The following is a 22,669-nucleotide window of genomic DNA, read 5'->3' as shown; positions in this document are numbered from 1 at the left end:
CGGGGCACTCCTCACATTACAGTCTTGAGTCACAAAGCTTCACACAGAATAAAAGATGTCCCTGGAATTGTGCAAAGCAGTGGCCCTGCCCCTTGTTATAGGCAAAGGGATTTAAAATATTGATTCTGGGGCTTCCCTGGTGGCGCAGTGGTTGAGAATCTGCCTGCTAATGCAGGGGACACGAGTTCGAGCCCTGGTCTGGGAAGATCCCACATGCCGCGGAGCAGCTGGGCCCGTGAGCCACAATTACTGAGCCTGCGTGTCTGGAGCCTGTGCTCCGCAACAAGAGAGGCCGCGATAGTGAGAGGCCCACGCACAGCGATGAAGAGTGGCTCCCACTTGCCACAACTAGAGAAAGCCCTCGCACAGAAACGAAGACCCAACATAGCCATAAATTAAAAATAAATAAATAAATAAAAATTTAAAAAAAAAAAAAAAAAAATATTGATTCTGGAACTTAGAACCACACTGTTGATCGGTGAGGTCAATGAATCCTGCCCTCTGCCTCCGAGCCGGGCTTTAGGGCAGATACCATAAAAGAACACTGCTTTTTCTTTTTTTTCTTTTTCTCTTTTACTTCAAGGAGCATAGAGAAGATGCCTCTGACCAGGCATCTTCCAAGTGCCACAGGCACAAGTGACGGGCAAATTCAAGTGCATGGCCCCTGCTGGCCCTCTCTCGAGGCTGCTGGTGGTGACACCTGCAGCCTGGTGTGCGACGAGGGAGGGACCTGGCCTGCCTGGGACTGCCCTCCCCTCCTGCCCCACCTCTTGTTCTCTCTGCTCCCAGTGTCCCTCTGCACATGTGCCATCTGAAAGCAGGTGCCTGGTGACCTTTAATGAGCTATAATGAGGAGCAGACCCACCCATTCTGTGACCAGATCACAGCCGGAGCCCCAAGTGGGCAGCAGGTCCCAAGACCCCTGTGGATGGGAGGTGAGGCCACTCTGACTGTAGACAATTCTCCCTCCCTGTCCTCACTGAGGTCTGTGACTTGCTATACCAAACTGTACTGCAGATGTGCCTTCCTGTAGCAAACAGCCATGGTCCCCAAAAGCTGGTGAGGCCTAACTGCCTGTAAATCCATGTGGCCTCCCTAGGGCTTCAGAGGTGCCCGATCTTCGTGTCTGATTGCCCCTCCACTGGCAGTGGGGAGAATCACTTCAGTTTTAAATTTCTCTCCACCCAGCAGCCGCATCACAGAGTTAATGACCTGGTTTCAGCACTGAATATGCGGCCAGCTCCCCTGCTTTACAAGAGGATCCAGTCCTGAGAGGGGGCCACTTTAGGAAGCAGAGCAGTCCTGTGAAAGGAGAAGAACTGGGGCTAAATAACGGAGGCATCCTGGGCCTCTGTGACTCGCAGGATGCCAAGCTGGGTACGGAAGAAACTGGTCCCCACAGCGCGTTGTGAATTCACTATGTAATCTACCCTCTGTGGCATCAAACCCAGCAATGGCCTGTGGACAAGGCTCAGGGCCAGGTGTGTGGGGAAGACAGAAAAATGAGTGACTAATAAGCCTTTCCTCAAGCCAACGGGGAAGATCAAGCAGGTGCGTGAGGAATGAGCAAAGCAAGCAGCTCGTGCTGAGTCATCGGGAGGGACAAGGGGCAAGGTGGCCAGGCCACTGAGGAGCTGGACTCACCGTCATGGAAGGATGGGGAGACCTTGAGAGGGTGGACCTCATCCCTGGACGACGAAATAGCTGCGAAATGGGGCATCTTGCTGGGGGCATCGGGTACCCAAGGAAAGCAGTGAGCTGGATGGGAGGCTGGGCACAGGGTGGAAGGCTCTGGTGGCACAGTGCTTCTGGGATATTCTGTAGGCGGAGGGGGCCCTGCCGAAGGAGCTGGGGTCGGGGTGTCAGGAGCTGAGCGGTGAGGGGGGACGCTGGTCTGGTGGGGAGGTGTGTGGGCAGCAAGGGGGGGGAGATGAGTAGGGACATTACTGATAAGCAAGGCCATGGAGACAGGGGGCCAGGGCAACGGCCTGGGTGAGTAATTGTCACTTTTATTTCTGGTCTTGGGCTAACGGCTCATAGGCCTGTGCTAATCCCTCCTTAGCCCGTACCCTGGGCTCCTCCCGGGTCTAGAGCGACCCTCTTTCCTTACCACTACTTCTCCCAAACCCAAACCTACACTTCAGCTGCTGCCACCTCCCTTTCCCACACCCGGAGGCAGCCAGTCGAGGTCCAAACATCAGATAGAGCCCTAAGGCAAGGCCAGGGCTTGAAGGAGCTTCTCCGGTGGCAGAGCCCTAGGTCTGTGGTCCTGACAGGCCTTGCCTGAACCCCAGGCAGAATTCCGACCCAGGGACATCTCAGCACCTATCCCGTCCCCAGATGGGCAAGAAGGCAACATGGCCTCTTGCTCGTCCCTGGAGCTCACCGAGGATTTCCAAATAGGAGGACGATGCGCTGGCCCTGGAAGCAGGGACAGCTTAGCAAACCCCGACGGCCAGGCCCACCCGCCTACTTCCTCCTGCCTTGCCCCCCGCCACACACGATGACACTCGTCCCACCCAGGGGCCCATAAGAGCTGCCATGGTGCTTGGCCATGGCATCCATGAGGGAGGAAGGTAGAAGCAAACGTGTTGCTGAGAAAGGATGTGGGTAGAGGGGACGGAACCACGTAAGTGCCAAAATAAAGGCAACAAGGCGAGGGTCAGAGGTGGGGAGAGCAAAAGGAAGATTGGGAGAAAGGGGAACAGCCCACAAAAAAGACTTAGAGGAAGAAGCAGGGCCCATCCCTCAACTGGAACCATCAAGGATTCATTGGGTGTGCCTGTGCCAGCTACTGCCCCACCCTCAGGGAGCTCAGACATGCCCACACACACACAGACATGTGCCCACACACACACACACACACACACACACACACACACACACGCACACACACGCACACACACACTCCCAAGGAGAGAGCAGTGCTTATTTTGACCAAAGTGTGATGGTGACAATGAGTGCTACCTTCTGAACACAAGCCATGGAGGCAGCCCCTGTGGTTACCAAGATCGTCTTTAAAGTGCTTTTCGACTCATGTTGGACTAACCAAATTTGAGAATCCTCAGAAATTCAAATCACTTATTCCCCGCAGTTAAACCTTAGGGAGGATTTGTGAGAAATCATGTTCTGTATCAGGACTGGCACTTCTCCCTATTTCTCCTCCCTGTCTCCAGAAAACACATCCTCTGAAGGATGCACACCATCTCTCCGGGGCTTGTTCATTTGTGCCCAGTGTGTCCCGGTGCTGGCGAGCCTCCCGGCAGTCCCAGCACACTCCACGCACCCCACGGGCCACCCACACTGGGTTCTATGTCGCTGACAGACACCCCCAACCTCCTGCTCTTGGCTTTGCTGTTACCAGCTGGCCCACGTCATTTGAGGCATCAGCCTAAGCGCCTCAGGTAATAAATTCTTGGAGAGAAGTCTCAGACTAAACACCATGGAAAATAAATTCTAGGAGATCCCCTCACTTTGACCTAAAGTTCCAACATGATTTTTTTTCTGATGGACCCAACCCCAGAATGAAAAATCAGGGACAGTCTTAAGAGCTAATACTCATGTATCAGGCAAGTATCCTAAGGAATTTACACATGTGGACTCATTCAAAGCTAACAACCCTATTATTATCAGCCCCATTTCACAGATAAGCAAACTGAGACACAGAGAAGTTAAATAACTTGCCCAAGAGCACACTGCTAATAAATGAGTTCAAACCCAGGCAGGGTCTGGGCTCTAAACCGTCACACAAAACTGTCTCTTTGTCATATTTCCATTGAAGTTGATGACACTGTCTGAGCCTGACTCAGCCCCTACCAGGAGCAACTCTTCTCTGAGACCCTAGGAGCGACCATAGAGACGCTCTAGATTTGGGGCACAAAATTCAAAGTACCACTCTGAAAGCCGCAGGAATGGTACAGCCAAGTGCCCTGAGGCACCAACTCACCAAGACAGAAAGAGCAACTCCTTCTAGGATTTGCAGGGATCCTTTGTCAGCCACCCTGGAGAAGCCTGGCTCTTGCCTCCTGCTGGCTCCCCACCCAGGGCCCTTGCAGAGCTCAAGTGAGGCCGAGATTCTGGGCCTCAGGAGGTGATGGGGCCGGTGATCAAAAGGGGGCCCTCAATGAGGAACAGCCTCTCAGCACCAGGATTCACCCACCCCACCCAGGGTGGACCCCCACCCTCCCCACTCTGCCTTACTGAGAGCTTCCCCCTCACGGCATGGGAGAGGCAGTTAGATCAGGGCAAGGAGAGCAAGGTGCACCACCCCCCCAGCTCTGACTTACTTGAAGAAGTCTTCCTTGCAGTAGACGCTCCCGGCCCTGGAGAAGCACCTGTCAGCCAGCTGCATCTGGCAGTCTGCACACTTGAGGCAGGAGCTGTGCCAGTGTCTGTCCAGGACCTTCAGGATGAACTTGTCCAGGATATGCTGGTTGCAGCCAGCACACTGGGGGATCTCTGTGGAGAGAGGAGAGAGAGGCAATGTAAGACTTCTGTACAGCACCACTAACCAGGTGCTGTTTGGATGCCTTCTCATTCTGCTTGTTTTGGGAAAGGACATAAGCCAAACCCCCAGGGCTGCCACATACAGTTGTACAGGTTGTACACTGCACAAAGGTGCCTGGTCAAAGGAGTAGGTTGGGACTGAAATCCAATCCATGCTTTGCTGGCCTGGCTTTGGGTGGCTTTGACCCAAAGAGGTTGCCTGTTTCTAAGAGCACCACAAGGCTAGCAGCATCAGCTAACTCCACTTTTGCCAGCTGCAATTCCACAGCCAATGGCCAGGAAGACCCAATAACATTCACCTTTATTTCTATGACATTTTCACTACTGGGTAGAATCTGTGCTAAAAACCTCAGCCTCTAAAGTAAGCCCTGCCTAAGCATGGACTGAGAGGCCATCTGGCATAAAAAGCAAATGATATGTTGGGGGTGGGTAGTGACCAAAGTCCATGCCTGAAGGTATTCCTGGAGAGAGAATCTCAGTATTTTTTTTTTTGAATTTTATTTTATTTATTTTTTTATACAGCAGGTTCTCATTAGTTATCCATTTTATGCACATCAGTGTATACATGTCAATCCCAATCTCCCAGTTCATCCCACCACCACCCCCACCACCACCCCCTGCTGCTTTCCCCCCTTGGTGCCCATACGTTTGTTCTCTGCATCTGTGTCTCAATTTCTGCTCTGCAAACTGGATCATCTGTACCATTTTTCTAGGTTCCACATATATGCATTAATATACGATATTTGTTTTTCTCTTTCTGACTTACTTCACTCTGTATGACAGTCTCTAGATCTATCCACGTCTCTACAAAAGACCCAATTTCGTTCCTTTTTATGGCTGAGTAATATTCCATTGTATATATGTGCCACATCTTCTTTATCCATTCGTCTGTCAATGGGCATTTAGGTTGCTTCCATGACCTGGCTATTGTAAATAGTACTGCAATGAACATTGGGGTGCATGTGTCTTTTTGAATTATGGTTTTCTCTGGGTATATGCCCAGTAGTGGGATTGCTGGGTCATATGGTAATCCTATTTTTACGTTTTTAAGGAACCTCCATACTGTTCTCCATAGTGGCTGTATCAATTTACATTCCCACCAACAGTGCAAGAGGGTTCCCTTTTCTCCACACCCTCTCCAGCACTTGTTGTGTGTAGATTTTCTGATGATGCCCATTCTAACTGGTGTGAGGTGATACCTCATTGTAGTTTTGATTTGCATTTCTCTAATAATTAGTGATGTTGAGCAGCTTTTCACGTGTTTCTTGGCCATCTGTATGTCTTCTTTGGAGAAATGTCTATTTAGGTCTTCTGCCCATTTTTGGATTGGGTCGTTTGTTTTTTTAATGTTGAGCTGCGTGAGCTGTTTATATATTTTGGAGATTAATCCTTTGTCCATTGGAGAATCTCAGTATTTTGAGAGAGTCTCCTGAGAGAGAATCTCAGCATTTTAATGAAATGCAAAAGATACCATTGATTAACTCGATCAACATACCCAACTAATATGCCTTCATGTACTGCAGACAGGAAAACTAGAAACTGCTTTTCCAGATCCCCTTGCAGCTTGGGTTCCAAAAGTGATTTAGAGTCTGCCAATCGGATGAACTTAGAAGAGACCTGAATTCAGAACCGAGTTGAATGGAGCCTGCCAAGAGGCACGCTCCCACTATGCTGGTGTGGATCATGGCAGAGGCTACAGGGTTCTCTGGCTTTAATGTCCTGAGCAATCATGGCAGAAGCAACAACATTCTGGGGGCTGGGAGTTATTCCCAGCAGCTTGGCCCAGAACTGGCTCCATTGTGTTAAAAGTCATCTACTACATACCTGGTAATTGATCACTCTCCACTTAAATAGTGAAAATGGATTCTGTTGTCTGCAACTGAACCTGAACCACTACCGCACCCTGTTCCTGTGCTGGGTGACTTCCTATCCAAGGTCTGTTTCTCTGCCATCCCATCTCTACCAAGGGATTGCTCAGGGGGTTGATAGTATTTTGAGTCACTGAATTAGTTTCAAAATGGTCAGGCTTTCACAGCTGGATGAACAAATAGTGCTAGCATCTCTAGCCATTTTCCCTGGTCCTTTTCCTCAAAAAAGGGAAGGTAACAAATATTAAGAACAAAAACATAAAAGTGCAAGTATTTGGCCTCCTATGGTAGCCTCGTGATATAGCATGTCATGAGACTGGTAACCCTGGGATTTCTTACCTCTATTATAAATAGCATTTTTGCTAATTGTTTTTTTTACACACCGTCTTTCCCATCAGAAGGTGAGATCCTCAAGGAGCAGGAACAGCATCTCTTTCTCAGTTTTGTATCATCCGTGCCTAGCACAATGTCTGGCACACAAGAGTAACACCACAGATATTTTTCACCAAATAAATTACTGATCAAATCCTCTCTAAGAAGCTCACTTGAAACAGTTCTTCACTAGTTTTTCCTGCACACCCCAAAATGTCAACAAAAGTAGTAAAACCAAATCTCTCGTGAGATTTCGTGAATCTAGTGTTTCTCGATTCATAACAAGTTTGTTGGTTGTGATATAATTTTAAAGTGTTGAAATAGGGAATTAGTCTCAAAGCATTAGGGGGAAAATTTAAGCACATCTAAACCTATGTAGAGAGAAAGCTTTCTCAAGTATTAAGTCATCTGTATCTAAAACTTATAGACACACTGTTGGGACATTCGCTAACTGTCATCATTAGCCCTGTACACACAATTGTCTATCTTGGACCCAATTAAACCCCAGCACAGCTTGTTCCCTTCATGGTCTTGGCAGCCACAACCATTTGCCCGAAAGTCATACTCACTAGATTCCTTGCCCTTTGACCTGATTCTCAGACCAAAATGCCCCATGAAAACTACCAGATATGTGTAGCCCTGGACACTTGGTACCTGTCCCAGTTCAGATGGGATTTTCTTTTTATCCCAAAACATTTCCTCCTTGACAAAGAAATTGTTCAACCAATACGTACTTACCAGGGAGTCCCAGAAAAGTGCTAAACACATGACAGCTACACGAATTTCCATCAGATAAGAAGGGCTAGGTAGGACACAGATGAAGACCACGGATTCTGAAGCCAGACTGCCTAATTTTGTATCCTGGCTCTGCTTTCTAAGATTGAACAAATTACTTTGCCTCTCTCTGCCTCAGTTTTCTCACCTGAAAAAGTGGGGTGATGATAACAATAGTACCTGGTAGAACTGTTGTCAAGGTAAATGAATCAATATACGTAGGACAGGACTTGGTATACAGTAGGTGCTCAGTAAAGGTTTGCTATTATTAGGAGATAAGACAACTGCAGTAACCAGGTGCTCGAAGTGGTGCCGCTGGACTGAGAGTAAGGAAAGTTAGGGGCCCACGATCCTGGGCTTGACCTCATTGAACTCCCACCGAGAATCCCCACATAGATGTCAAGACCCCCCTGCGGAGGTTCAGAGAGGGCCCACACCACACAGCAGCTATGCCGTGGTTTGGGGGGCGTGCCTGGCACCTCCAGGCAGGTGCCCGTTCAACCACACGCCTGCCTCTCTCCAGGGACCATCAGGGACTGGTACCCCTGGAGCGGCCAGGGAGGGTCCCGAGAGCAGGGCCCTTACCAGCTGGGAGGTCGGGAAAGAAGAGGTGAGACTATAGGGAGTGAGGGGAGGATAAGCTGGAGCTCCTGTGCTATAAGTCCAGCCTGGGCAAGCGGTGCAGACAACACAGGTAAACCTGGCCATTAAGCGGGAAAGGGTGTGCATCTCCCCTGCAGGAATTCGCGTTCGGAGCTGTGGCAGCTGGGGCTTGGGGAAGGAGGTGTGGAGGAAGATTGCTCAGGCATCTTTTCGAAAAGGAGGGGAAGGAAGCCCTAACGAGAAGCCCTCCGGCTCAGGGAAAAGATGTGCCGACGGGCGGGTGCCGAGCTGCAGGAACCTTTGCCTCCGGAGCCGAGAGTGCCCGGCCCGACCTGTGTGTCGCCGTGGACCATAGGCCCCGGGGACACGGCCGGCTAGGGATGTCTTTGTCCCAGGAGCCAGGCAGCCGGCCAGCGGAGGCAAATTAACCCCTGGAGAGCCCGACGGGTGGGGGTTGGGGTCTGGGGACGACCCTCGGGGCGCGAGCCCCCTCCTTCCCCGCACCCCGCCCTCCCCCCGGGCCAGAGGGCCGCCAATTCCCACCTAATTGTTGTTTGGCCTCCGAGGAAAGCGGTTATATTTCTCCTCCTGGCCACAAATGCATGGGGATGAGGGCGAGGATGCATGCCCGTAAAATTTATTTCGAGCAAGGTATCTACCGGGAGCCTTAATATGATGAGTATTCAAGAGAGAATACATTAAGGCTAATGTATGCGGGGAGGGCGGGCAGGGGAGTTTTAGAGGCTTGGAAGCTGAGGCAACATCATATTTAGGAACAACACTAAAAGCAGCAGACAGCCATTTCTTTCGACCTCCAGCTTGCAGGGGATGCGTCTGGCAGGGACAGGCCGGGCTGCCCAAACTAGGGGTTCTCAGAGAGAGGCCTTGGGACCCAACTGGGGGTCCTTGAGTCTGGCAAAAATGTAAGGAACACACTAAGGGTGCTTTTTAAGTTAAAAGAAAACAAAACCTTTCCCACTGTATTCCACTGTAGATTTTGAGAGAGAGAGCATTTTTTAAAACAGAGATAATGTAGAAATGGTTTAAGAGACCCACAATATACCTATAATAATAGTAAAACCAGGCAACAAGAGCCTGTTATAAACTGTGCCAGGTCCTAAATGTATGTTTCCTCAATCCGCACAACTTGGTGAGGGAGGTGTTATTATCCCCAATTTACAGATGAGGAAACTGAGCCTGGGAGAGATCAAGCAAAGTGTCCAAGGTCCCACAACGGGGGAACCAGGATTTCAACTGGGCCTGTGTGCAAGATGGGCTCACCCAACCCCAGAGCTGGAGGGTCTGAGACATCACCTCACCTGGCTGGTTCTACCCTGTCACTTTATGGAGGGGAAATGGAGGTGGAGGGATAGTCTCAAAGCTGCTCTGTGTGCAGTGACAGGAGTAGATGAGCCACTGGCCTCTGGTGCTCTCCAACAATTAGGCAAATGGAAATGTCTGAGGGACAGATTTCCATCCTTTGGACAGAGTATGCATGTGTTGTAGGGGACAGACACCTAATGCCCAAGGAGGGCTGGGAGTGGGAACCCCTGTCCGGCTGATCCCCTCCACCCAGCTGCAAAGTGCCAGCTTGTTGATGGCATCTGTCAAGTTCAGATTCATCCCTGCCTGTGAGGGGGTGGGGACCTGTGAACTCAAACCCCACACTTTAGGAGACAGTGCTCCATGCAATTATTTAGATGAAATAAATGTGTGAAATATGAGCGAGCTAGAAAATTTTAAAGAGTAACAAAACAAATCTTTTTTTAACCTACAATAAATTATGATTTTTTAAAATAATTTGGAGAGTCTGAACAGGACAGAAGTTATATAGGTTTCCTACGAGAAATAAAGTCGTAACAAAAATTTCCAAGGAGTTTTTTTGAGAGGATTTCCAAATCCCTAGTAAACTCAACTTATTCATGCAGTATTTGATATCACGAAATTTTACTTTAAAAACTGGACTTTAAGCAGATCCTTGCCGTCACTAAGACAGAATTTGATCTATAAACTCAGTTCCTGATCCGAGGAGTCGTTTCATTTAAAATGAAAATTTTTATCTTATCTGCAGGAAAGTGTTCTGTGGTGATGCCCTCTGCTGGGGCTCTGCAGAGGGTAAACCCAGGCATGAAAAGACAGCAACATCCCTGGAACAGACAAGGAATCTGTGGAGATGCTGGACCACACAGTACAATACACTCCCATCTGCAGGACCATCCACCAGCGCCCAGAAGAGACACGGCCCAAGGCACAGACCTAAGCCCACCGGGAGAACAGCTGCGTGTACACAGCTATCCAAGCAGACATCATCACACACACTCACACAGACACATACACAAGTCAGATGTACACACATTCACACATACTTACAATATACGCAAAGACACAACACAGACATACTCACATATACACTCAGACACATAGAGGAAAACACAATCACAAATAAAGATACACTGAGACATACACATACGTAGACAAAGGCACCCACACATACCACATTCACTTAGACACAAACGCACCTGCACATATTTATATATACTGAGACATGCATATTTAGCACACACACATACTCATATGTACACACACATATACCACAGATACTAACACACACTCACACATGCACACAAACACATGCACACACATATCCTGATACAAGGGCTAAGGCATTGTGATTCCGGGAAAAAGCCAATTCTTCTGAAGTCAAGCTGTGTCTATGGAAAGGAAGCCATCTCTGAAATGAGGGAGCTGTCCAACTCTGGAGCGGTGGGGAGAGTGGGCAGTGAGTGAAATAGAAAACTAGGGGGAACTAGAAAATGTTGCTCAAAGACCTTTTTGGAAAACTATTGAGGGAATTTGAAAGTTTTCAGTTCTGTTAAGAGTTTAGATCTTCAAATTTTTAGGTCCGCCAAATCGTTTACAATAAATCCCAGGCCAGATTCTGAGATTCTGATTCTACCATGTATATGATTTTGGACAAATTGCTTAACCTCTTTGAGCCTCAATTTTCTTATCTGTAAAATGGAGATAATAACACCAGTCTCTGGGGTTGTGGTGTGGTGTGATCACATCAGTTAATGAGTATAAAACCCTTAGCCCCATAATACCTTTGTCCAAGCTCAATGGCCAGCTCCCTTCTCCCTTTTCATGACCAGCCACCAACAAGATGGATTTATATATTTAAAGTGTATCAAAATTATTTCATGCTTCTTTATTTCCCAATATAATTTTCCCCACCGCCCCCTCCAAAACACTCAAAACTCTCCTCCACACCCCTAGTTCTAAAGCATCTGGAAAATGTACAACTCTTTCTAATCAACATTATCCCGGAGTATGAACAGCAGATAATGCAACATTACAAGATTCAGTCTTTTTGGAATAAAGAAATCTGTCAGATTCTTTCTTCCATAGAATGAGGGCAAATTTGCCAGACCTTGGTCTCCTCCCCACATGTGAATGGTGAGAGTGGGGCTGTTAGGACCACCAGTTGCCTGACCTCACTTCACTTTTGCTGTAATGTATTCAGGTAAGAAAGGATTGAGTTCATATTAACATTTGAGGCTTCCAGTATTTTTCTTAGAGACATCTAAATGCCCAATGGTGAAGAGACGATTTCTTATTTGATATGAAATAACTAAAAACCCTTTGCCTGTAGCCATAACCTACTTCTTCATCAAGGAAGCTTATAAAACACACAACGTGATGCCCAGCCCTCAAATCACCTGAGTGCCGTAGTGGAGGTACAAGGGGCTTGTTTTTCAGAGTGGCCCACCAAACAATGGACTCTGTTTTAAATCCCCAAATTCCTCCGTTAGTGAAGTTTCAGAAAGCTGGGAAGTGGAAGAGATCAAAGGTCTGATGTGGTCTGTGGTAGATCAAATTGCCCTCAGCCCTCTGGTGATATAGAATAAGTATTGTGCAGTTTTATTCCCCACCCAACGTTTCTTCATTTCCAAGAAACTGCTCTCAAGGAACCAGGGGCCACCATGAAACATTTCAGAAATGGTTTGTGTTTGTTTGATCGATTTTAATTCTTTGAAAAAGTGTGTTTTCTGTCTCTTTGGTCACAGAAGATGAACAACGTGAGGAAAAACATTTTTTTCCACTGAAGAGACTAAAACTAGAACCAACATACTTGACGATGACTTCTAAAATGTATTTAAAGAAAGTGCACCTTTCTGGGAAAATGGTTTAGAATTTCAGATATTTCCATTGGACTTATAATGCTAGTGAATACTTTAATATTTTAAAGACAGGTATTCTGTACTGGTAGGAATAGTGTTCAGAACAGATAAATATTTTGTAAAATTTGGACTTTGATGGGCCGCTTTGGAATCCTGCAAGACATTGCTTTTTCACTACCTTTTGGACAAATAGAGTTCTTCTTTTTGTTTCACAAACAATTTGGCTTGACAGCCTAATGCCCAGGAAAAGGTTTTCCTTGCTTCTTTCTCGATAGGGAGCTGGTCCAGGGGAGATGCTTCCAGGGTTCCCCGTTTGCAGACCCCGCAATGCTCCCTATCGGCTTGGCCATCCTCTTAAGACACCCAGGAGCACTCCAGCCCGCGGAGGGTGACTCCATCTGCAAAACGGAACCATGATCTTGCGCTTTAAGTTTACCAGCACTTTGAACTTTGTCAAGTACTTGCAAATCTGCTAGCTCATTTACTCCTCCTAGAGATCCGGAGAAAAGTGAACCTCTAATCTACATTTAAAAGGGTTTCCCTAATGGTACACAGTTGGGGGCCAAACTAGGGCTGGAACCCTCTTTTTCTCTGGGATAAATTCTGGGGCTGACTGAAGACCAAGGCTTCCAACTGTGCTCACCAAAGCCACCTCTGTCTGGTGGGTTTCATCCCAAATCCTTTTGCTGGTAAGTAGTTTTTTTGAACTCTGTCTTAAATAACATTTGGCCAATGTATGTTTCCAAAAATATATAATTTTATTTATTTGTTAAGGTTTTTTTTACTGACTACAAAAAAAGCCAAATGGGGCTTTAAGGAAACACACATATAATTGAAATATTATGCAAATGTTTTTCTTGGAATTCTCCAGTCCTTCCCCACATAGAAAGGGGAGAAAAATTAATGGCAGACAATGCTGCTCTGTTACCTAAGGTTCTCTGAGTAAGAAGGAAGATGGTTTTGAAAAGGCGGGTTGGGAAAATAATCTCAACGGGGGCTTATTGATTTCATCTGGGAATGACTAATTCTAAAGTGTGTCAACGTAAGGCCACAGGACATATCAAGTATGATACCAGGCCTGCCTAAACTCATACCTAAGTTCTGGAATATCCAAATCTAAGGATTATAACAGAGGTACAGTTAAATTAAATTAATTAAAAGTTCTGTTATTTGATACATATTTTAAAAATAAAACTTTCCAAATCAAAGTCACTGCCATCACCATCGACAATAAAATCCTGTTTTCTGGTCACAACTCCCCTTTTAAATCACCTGATAACTGTGACTGAAGGAACAGAGGACTGAGACCAAGGATGCAGTTTATATGACAAATCATAACTAGATGTGTCTGGTTTTCTTCCCCCTCCTGGCTCTTTATTTGCTATTTCCCTATTAAAGACAATCCATTTTTATTGAACAGTTTAGGGTTTCCTTATTTATATGTTCCCTTATTCTAAACCAATGTATCTTGAAGAGCCCATAACATAATTTTCCAAAATGTTTTTTATTAACTTCCTCTTAAGGGATCTCAATAACCTAGTAAGAATAATCTCATAAACAACACAGCTGAAGCACAAAATTCCAATATTAATTCTTTTAAACTTAAGGATAAAAGGTTTATTGAACTTTGTGATGGTGATGACAGCATTAAATATAGTAGTAATCTGGGCCAGCCACAAAAATATTGGGAAAAGTAAAACAAACAAACAAACAAAAATACTGGTATCACATTTAAGGTAAATTATATTCTCTAATATAATTCTATTCACTTACATACTTTGAAAATACTTCAGTCTACATCTTATCTAATTTCTAGTTTTTTTTCTATTTTGTCTTGACAAATGACTCCAACTGGGAAGAAGTCAGAAAATCCTTTTCAGATCAGAAATGATCACGCCTAACATTGTCTTTTCCCTCCATTTCTCCTCCAGAAGCCTTCCCACCATGGGTCCTATTTGTTTCATTTGGTGGTTTGATGTCCCTTTGAAAATCTCCTTTGTTCTTCTGCTTAGCTCAAAAAATAGTTACCTCTTCAATAAAAGATCAAATTCAAAAGTATCCTGGAGACAATTTTGATGTTACCATTTTAAGGTTGAATCTGAATAACATTTTAATAGAAGGAGTCCCATAGTAAATAAAATAAGAAATGTAAACATATATTTGCAGGTATAGAATTATCTTCTAGATTATATACTGACACAGAATTAGTAATCTTCAGTAGGATATTGAATATTCTCAGTAATTGCAAATAAAACAGAAAAATCACATTAAACAAATCCATGACAGTCTATGGAAATGCCGCAGACATCTATTTCCACCCCATTTTTCACATTTAATCATTGCTAAATCTCCACAATGTATTTTTCTGATGTCTCATTCTGTGGCAATATTCCATATGTTTGGCAACTGGTCCCTCATGAGAAGAAACTTTCAATTAATTTGGCTGCAAGTTTTCTCTCTATTAAGCTATTCCCAGAACCAATCCCTTAACCCCCTAACATTATAATGAAAACAAATTATACTTTAAAGGCATCTGGGCGTGAGATACCGCAGTAAAACATCTGTGACTAGACCCAGATTGACAGAGGGAAGGGGAGTGGGGCGATCTGAGAAAAGAAATCCACCAAAATAACAACAGGAGTTAGGAGTTGCCTCCCAAGATGATTTTCCAGTCTGCCACTAACACAGTTAACTCAAAGTACATTTTCCAAGGGAGAATCAATTTCAATTTTGCCAATTAAACCCAACCTGCCCACCTACCCCCAACTGCAGTGCCTCAGAATGGTTGATCTGTGTTCCATTTTGATCAGGGTTCCGTAAAGTTGAGGACTAAAAAAGGTAAAACCTCACAGCGGCATGTGAGGTTTTCTTCCTACAGCAAACAATAGCCCAGCTCCAGGGCTGCTTCTGTTCTGGACCCAGAAACAGCTCTTCCCTCCCAGGCCTCCTGGGAACACAGTGAGAGATGGATCTCACCTCTCTGTAGCTTGTTGGGCACTCAACCCCCAATGGCACCCCGGTGCTCAGAATTCCTGCACAAACCCATGCTCCTCCCCGCAAAGATCTCACAAAGGAAAGAAGGAAGAGACAGAGGGAGGAAGGGATAAAGGAAGAAGAAAGAGAGAAGGAACACAGACATTCAAGCCACGATGGAATTTTACTAAAAACAGTAGACCCTATTCGCTCACATTTGGGTTACAGGCATTGTTAACAACGCATTCCAGGAAGGGAGGAAAGGCGGACAACCATTACAAAAGTAAGCCCCACCCCCAGCCATCTCGGAACCCAGCAATCTATACAGTAATGCATCTGGTGCTGCCATAGCAAACTGCTGTTTCAGTCTGTCTCCAACCTTAGGTTTCCCAAAGTGGGTAAGATTACTCCTTTCGTCCACTCAGCAGCTAAACTGGTTCCAAGTCTCTCTGCATTCCAAAGCTTCTCAGCCCGAATCCTGATAAATTTCCCTAATTTTAAGAAATGGCACAAGGTCCCTCCATCCAACTCCACCAACCCTCCCCCTCCACAACTCCTTAATTTGGAGATTAGTTTCCCAGGGAAACCCACAAGATATCCACCATTACTGACTAAATCAAGAGGCTCGAAGGAGATTCCTTAACAATGTGATAGAAAGAAAGGTGAGGCCCTGTTAACTAATTTCCCAGTCTGGATGACTGCAGGTGCGACTGTCTCCCTCCCCATCCTCCGCTGCAGCCCTCCCAGCACCTGAGTCTCTCTGGGTTCTGTCTGCTAATGCGGTGCTCAGTAATCACTAATTGACTGTAGAACAGAGTGAAAGGACACTAAAATCCGAGGCAAAAGGGAAGTGTTAGGACAATGGAAATATTTAGGACTTGAGGCTGTCTACACCTGGTCAGCGGGGTCATCAGGTCACTGTCCAAAATCCAAGACGCCCCTGTGGGCTGTGTTTTGTCTACTCAATGGAAAGCCATTGCTTTGCCGGTTTCCCGCCTGCCTCGACCCCCACCTCACCTCTAGGACTCGATTTTTTAAAAATCGAGCCTGGTATTTGGTCGCGTAGGCGGTCCCCAAGATGTCTTGAGGACTCACGTTGCTCTAATCCCCAGAGCGTTCAGCCTACATTCTTGTCTTAACCCCGCTTTGTTTTCGGCGTGTCAAGAGGGAGGTACAACTAGCTTTGGTATTCCTTCCTTTAACTTCCCGCCGCTCCTGGTTTCATCCCGCCCGGGCTTTTGCTAGTAATTCTTCTTCCTGATTAGTTTCACCCTTCAGAATCCTTTAAAAGACATTCGCCCTGCCTTCTTTAAAAAAAAAAACAAAAACAAAAACCATAGGTCTCGTCCGTGATGAAGCCAACCTCTGAGCCCCAAAGAGTGAAGCCTGTGCCGAGTGCCAGGCCAGCCGCGGCTTCCTCTGTAGGATGGTGGGTACAACCCGCGACTCGCTCCATTTCTTCCCGGGCACACAGTGTTACCAATTCCCTCCCCAGGTCGAATTTAATTTACAACAACGGCTGCGCAGGTACAGACCTCGTCTCTCTTGAGCCTGCCACCTTGCAAGCGCTCTTCAAGTTCCGCTGAGCGCGGGGAGCAGGGCTGGGAGCCCAGAGGAGAATGCGGGCAGGGCGCGCGCAGCGCAGGGAACCGCCGGCTGCCTCCAGGCTCTGTGCCGGAGGAGCAGCTCCCAAAATGTGAGAACCGCTTTCTAAGGGTTAAAAAGTCACGGAAACACTTGTGCCGCCAGCGTAGGGGGCTAATTTTGTCTTCCCGAATTCGTGGTGCGAAATGGGTATGCGGAAAAGAACTTACCGTCTCCGCTCTCTGGCCGCGCTCCCACCTGCCGCGCCTCTCCGCGCGAAAAAAGTCCGCCCGGCTGCAAACAGGTAGGAAACTGGTTCCGGGTTTGGCCAATCCCAGACCGCTAGGGATAATAAACTAGGAAGAGGAACGGGCAAGGTGGACGCAGGGAAAGGGCCAAAGAGCAGGAATGCCGAATGCGCCGCGCGGTGGCCGTCCCTCTTTTGCCCCCTGCGCAGTTGCGACCTCCACTCGGGGCGGCTGAACGCGGTGCGTGCGAAGCCGGCTCCGCGGGAAGGGCCGCCCTGTCCGCTCCTGCCTCCCCTGGCGAGCCCTCAAAAACCCAGGGCGCGCGGCAGGCTCGCTCAGGACCGTGCGCCGCCCATAGGTGCGCAGCAAACGCTTTTGGATGCAATTCATCGTCAGTCCCCCGGGCCACCCAGGCCGGCGCCTGCCCGCGGGGCGGAGGAGCTCTGCCCTGGTGGCGGCGAGGTCACGCAGGTCGCGCTCCCAGACCCGAGGACGCCGCTCCCGCCCGGCCCCGCCTGGCTCTGGTTTTCCGCGAGGATGGACCGCGACCGAGCGAGGAAACCACTCGAGTTAGGTCCTGTCTCCTCTCTTCAGTCCCGACTTTTCGTCTTACCTGGACACGGACATGGGACCGCTCAGTGCAGACCTTCGCCCCTCACCCGCCCCACCTGCCTGCTCTTTGTCCCGGTTAAATCGTTAATTCCTCTCCCTGAGCGCCCTGAGACTGCGGCTTCCCAGGCGGGCTCCCCTCCGCCCTCTCTGCCCTCTCCGATCTAGGCATGGGAACGGAGGAGGCCGGAGCCAGCGCGCCCCTCGGGCGCCCTCGGCCTCCCGCCACCCCAAGCGAGGCATGGCCGCAGTCACCCGGGTTTCTCCAAACTCCCTCTGGCTGGTGCGTGGCTCTGGCCCGACGCTGGGACGGGATCCTCGCGGTTGGAGAATCTGAATCCCCAACCCGCGAGGCCCAAATCTGCCGGCGGGGACAGCCAGTCTGACTTTAAAAGTTGGCCCGCCCCTGACAATATTTTTGTGACGCGGGGAAGGAGGTTTGTGGCGTCGGGGGCTGCTGTTTGGGTATTTGTATTGGAATCTGATGGAATTTCAATCGCTATATTTTTTTTTCCGTTTTCTTTTCTTTTCTTTTTTTTTCCTGGCACCACGAGAAAAGGCAGGAATGGGAAGAAGAGCAAATCCCTGCTCTAGAGTTTGAGAGAACTGCCCGCTGGGAAGTGAGTTCACTCCACCCTTAAGAAATGGCCTGCAAGAGGATAAGGTCGGGGACGAGGATTCTCACGCGACCAGTGCAGGGAGCCTCACCACGCAGGAGCGCCAGGAAGGGAAGAAAGGGTAGTGAGGCGTCCTGAGAAGTCCTTCGCCCAGATCCTACCAAATACAAAATCAAATGCCCTTTCCCCACAGCTTCGGGGTTCACATGAGCGCAAGATAGATCTTTTAGGAGACAAGGAAGGGATGGGAGACGCCCGGGCTGGCTTCTCATTTACCACTCCCAGCCTGGACCCGGAGAATCACTCCTTCCTCCCGCGGGGCTGGCCTGCTCTCCAGCCAGCATTCCGGGATATCCGTTGTCCTTTCCTGCGTGCCCCGGGAGACTACGTGTGAGATGGACCAAAACCGAGGGCAAGGGGCGGATAAAACGCCCACCTCCCTGGACGTCCCTCACTATTCCCAAACGTCTTGGTCAGCAAGAGGGGCCGACAGGACCCAGGTGCGTGGGGGAACTGCTGGATTCGGGGAGGAGAGAGGTTCGGAGGAGGCTAAGAGGCCACCGCACCCAGCGCTGCCCAGGGTTAGGCGCTGTGGGGACTCGGACCTTGGCAGCCCTGAGGGAGGCAGCGGGGACGACCCCGGACAAAGGCAGGTTGTGCCGGAAACAAGAGAAACCAGCCACCCTAAATCGTGGGCCAAGTAGCTGGGACGCATCAGTTTAGGACGAAGTCCTTTTTTGAACCTATCCACTGGCGCCCACAAAACAAGGAATTCTGCGCGTGCTGGATGTGACCCCGAGGGTGTCGAGGGTGTTGCCTCCTGCAGAGCACTCCCACCACCCAGAGCAAGGAGCCGGGGTTCGAGTTCCTTAAAAAACACTGACCTGAGGCGGCGGGAGGGGGGCTGCCCCGCCCACCAGTCCGAGCTTTGGCGGGGGGCGGGGTGTTCTATTTCTCTACCCCAAGTTGGTCTCGGATTGCTCCCAGCCTCCTCCCTCCGGATTCTCCCGAGCTTCTTGCTCAGGCCTACGCCCCTCAAACGGATAAAGACCCCCGAGCTTGTCCGGAGAAGCCCCAGCCGGGCGCGGCCCGATCGGGCGACCCAGGGGCTGTCGGAGCGGGAAGGCCGGGACCTGCTCCGCAACCTCTGCGCGGAAAAGCAGGAGGACGGCAATCGCGCCAAAGACCAGGCCGCCCAGGAGCGAGCAGTGTCAGGAGGCGCTGTGTGTGTGTTTCGGGGGGGGGGGGGGCGTACAGGGTGTAAGGAAGAAGACCGTCAAGAGAGAGAAATGATTACAGAATTTGCTAACGTTTTCCTGAAGGGAATGCGCCTCACCCATCCCTCCAAAGCAAAAGACTATACTGTATTCCAACCCCTAAAACGCCCCTAGAGGCCAGGGCACCAGAGGCACTGAGGTTGGGGAATCTCTAGACCTGCGCTGCCAAGTGCTCCATCTGTGGTGGCTCAGGGTGAAGAAGCAGAACCTGGTGGTGGGGTGGCGGATGACCCTTCCAGTTGGCAGGTTGGAGGGACCCCTGTGGGAGAGCCTTTCTGTTGTCTCCTCCACTACCAGGTTTAAACACCCACAGCCGGAGATTACCCCCTCTTCCTCCCTGAGGCCCAAGGGCATGTCCACCCCCCCATGGAATTCTTAGGCTACTGGGTCTGATGCCCCAAGAAAGAAAATGATTGGGTATATGTGCCAGAGGGGACCAGTCCCCCAGTGCCCAGCACCAACAGCTTAATAGCCAGAAGCCAGATCTGCTGCAATGGGGGAGGGTAAAATCCACACACATCCCCAAAAGAAAAAAAAAAAGCTGATCCCAAAGCCTTCAGGGATTGGTCCCCTAAATTTTGGCCAGTGCCTCCTCCAACCCAGGCCACAGAACTAGGGCAAGACAAAAGGAAGGACAGGCCAACCCCTCCTGGTTCAGCCTTGCCTCACTGGACCACCCTGGGATGAGAGTCCCCTTCTCTACCTCATTAAGTTTTCCACAGTTCCAACCCAGACGCCGAGGCCTGGCGAACTGTAGCTCTGAAGGGGAGTTCTAGGCAATTTAGGAAATCGAGTTCCTGACGACAAAATCAAAGTTGTCTCTGAGTAAGAAAAACAAAAAGTGAGACCATCTGAGAGTGTGTCCTGCGCATCCAAAGAAAGGCTATCAGAGCAAAACCCACCGTCTTACATTGCGGTCCTAACAGAGGCCACCTATGGACCACAACTATTAAAGCACAGCTGTATCGGATAACGAGCACAAGAGTCACACACACCTTCGCCCACTCACACACTCCCCTCACTCGCACAGAGGTACAATCAACTTAAGCTGCAGCACCTTTGCCAGGGTTTGTGTTTGTGCAGGGGCTGACAACCCACTCCCTCCCTGCCTTTGGTGGGCTGGGGTAGTAAGGAGTCAGTGAATCCCCAACGCCTTCCACAGACACATCTTAACGGTAAATTCCCCAAGGCACAGCGCAGACTTGGAACTGTTTGCCAACAGTTGACAGAAAAAGATACAAAAGATAGCTGTAGTATATAGTCAAGGAACAATCTAAGTAGGTTTGAGTGAAGCTATCCTCTTCTAGTCCCTTCTCACAAACTTCCCAGGAAGTCGCGGGGTAGGGGTGTAAGGGGACAGACACGCTCGCCAGCCTGCCTTGGAGATACTGCCGGGGCAGAAACCGTGTCATGGAGAGCCGAGGCGCAGGAGGGCGCGCTGCTGCGCCCTAGTTCCTAGGTAGGCACCCTCCGTGGATGAGCCAGTCCTTACTTAAACCTCAAGGATGTAGCTACCGGTCCACTGACGAAGTCGCGGGCGGAAGCACAGCCCCTTGGCGAGCGGAGTGAGGGAGCCCTTTTTCTCTCTACCGTGCCCAGAGGCTTTCCGCAGAACCCGCGAGCCTACGGGCCAGGGCTCACGCGGCGCCAGCCAAGCGAGCGCGACGCCACGGGACCTGCTCTGGCTTCCGCACAGATTCTCCATCAAAGACTCATCGTTCACCAGTAAGGAACAGAGAAAATTCTCACCGGGAAAATCCCTGCGCGCGCGCGCGCGCGCACACACACACACACACACACACGCACGCACGCACCTGAGGATAAACAAGCCCCGAGCTCCGGCCGCCTTCCTAATTTCGGGCACGGGAAAGAAAGCGCCAGCACACCCTTGTCTCTCCCCTCCCGAGTCCGAACCATACTGAGAGCCTGCTCTCGCGTGTGCCAAGGCTGTACCCCCAGTTCACAACTTCGTCCCGGTGCTTCTCCCTCCCTTCATTCCTTGGCTAGCTGGAATATGGCTAGAGGACTTCCTCACCAGGAGCCAGCAGTCCCTGGCGGCGCAGGCGGCGGGCGCCGCGGACAGCAGCGGCTGGGGACGCACCAGGCGCGCACGCCCTGCGCGCGGGGACAGAGCGTGTGGCCTGGGCTTCTGCGCCGCCAGCCCCGGGGGCGGGGGACGCGCTCTCCAACTTCCCGCCAGCTGGGGTGAAGTTGCACTAGCGGTACTGCGAGCTTTGACCGTAGCCCCCCTCCCCCGGCGGGGGAGGAGGGTTTGGGGGACCACCCCAGCGCTTAGGCCTGGCCTGCAGCTCGTTCCTCTGGTGTCTGTCCCCAGACAGCACTCTCCCCAAGGCTCCTAGAAAAACCATGGGCTGGGGATGCGGGGTTCGGTATCCCTCGGCTCGCCTCAAGCACCATCCGGGAGGCTCTCACTTTCGGCCCCAAAACGCCAAGGGCCAGGCCCTTCAAACGCACTCTGGCTGGTGCCCCTGCCCTGTGACCGCCTCTGCGCCCGGGCCGCCGGCCCCTCGCCCCGCCCGTCCCCTCCGGTCCAGGCTACGCGCAGCGTCCGGCCCGCCCCAAACCGGCCAAAGCTGCCGGCCGTCTTGTTATCAAATTAAGTCAGCGAGAAAGGGGGGTGTCTTACGTTGCATCGGCACACCAAGCATCTCCGGGAGCCCCTTGACAGCCCCCTCCGCGGGGACAGCTGCGCTCTGCATCATCTCCGAGCGAGAGCCAGCGAGTCGCAGTCTACGGAGATCTCTCGTTCTCTCGCTCAAGCTGGATTCAGAAATTTGAAAATAATAAAAAACCCAACCAGACCGCCGAAGTCACGGTGGAAGCCGGACCCTCTGCCTCTACAGGAGGATTCCACAGGCTGCCTGGCCCCCTCCCCCAGCCAGTCCTCAGTCTGTTTCAAATCCCTTTGATCTCGCTCTCCCGGGTTGGTGCACATCCCGGGTTGAGGAGACGCTGTTGCTGCAGCTCTGGCTTTTTTCCCCTCCTCCCTCCCCCCGCCCGCTTCTCTCCCCCTCCCCCTCCACCCTTCGCGTGCCG

The 22,669-nt window shown here is 50.0% G+C and overlaps 1 protein-coding gene across 1 annotated transcript in view; it reads right to left on the bottom strand.

Annotated features, from left to right (window-relative positions):
- LHX4 (LIM homeobox 4) overlaps window positions 1-22,335 on the bottom strand; it is a 43,270-nt gene extending 20,935 nt beyond the window's left edge. Inside the window, exons 1-2 of the mRNA XM_059903867.1 lie at window positions 22,260-22,335; window positions 4,287-4,458 (exon numbers count right to left, since the gene is read on the bottom strand). Of these exons, the coding sequence (XP_059759850.1) occupies window positions 4,287-4,458; window positions 22,260-22,335 (248 nt within the window). The remainder of the gene's footprint in view (window positions 1-4,286; window positions 4,459-22,259) is intronic.
- Between the last annotated feature and the right edge of the window lie 334 nt (window positions 22,336-22,669).

This window comes from Balaenoptera ricei, chromosome 1, assembly GCF_028023285.1.
Source record: "Balaenoptera ricei isolate mBalRic1 chromosome 1, mBalRic1.hap2, whole genome shotgun sequence".
Lineage (NCBI taxonomy): Eukaryota > Metazoa > Chordata > Mammalia > Artiodactyla > Balaenopteridae > Balaenoptera > Balaenoptera ricei.
This window is presented reverse-complemented; position numbering and strand designations above follow the sequence as displayed.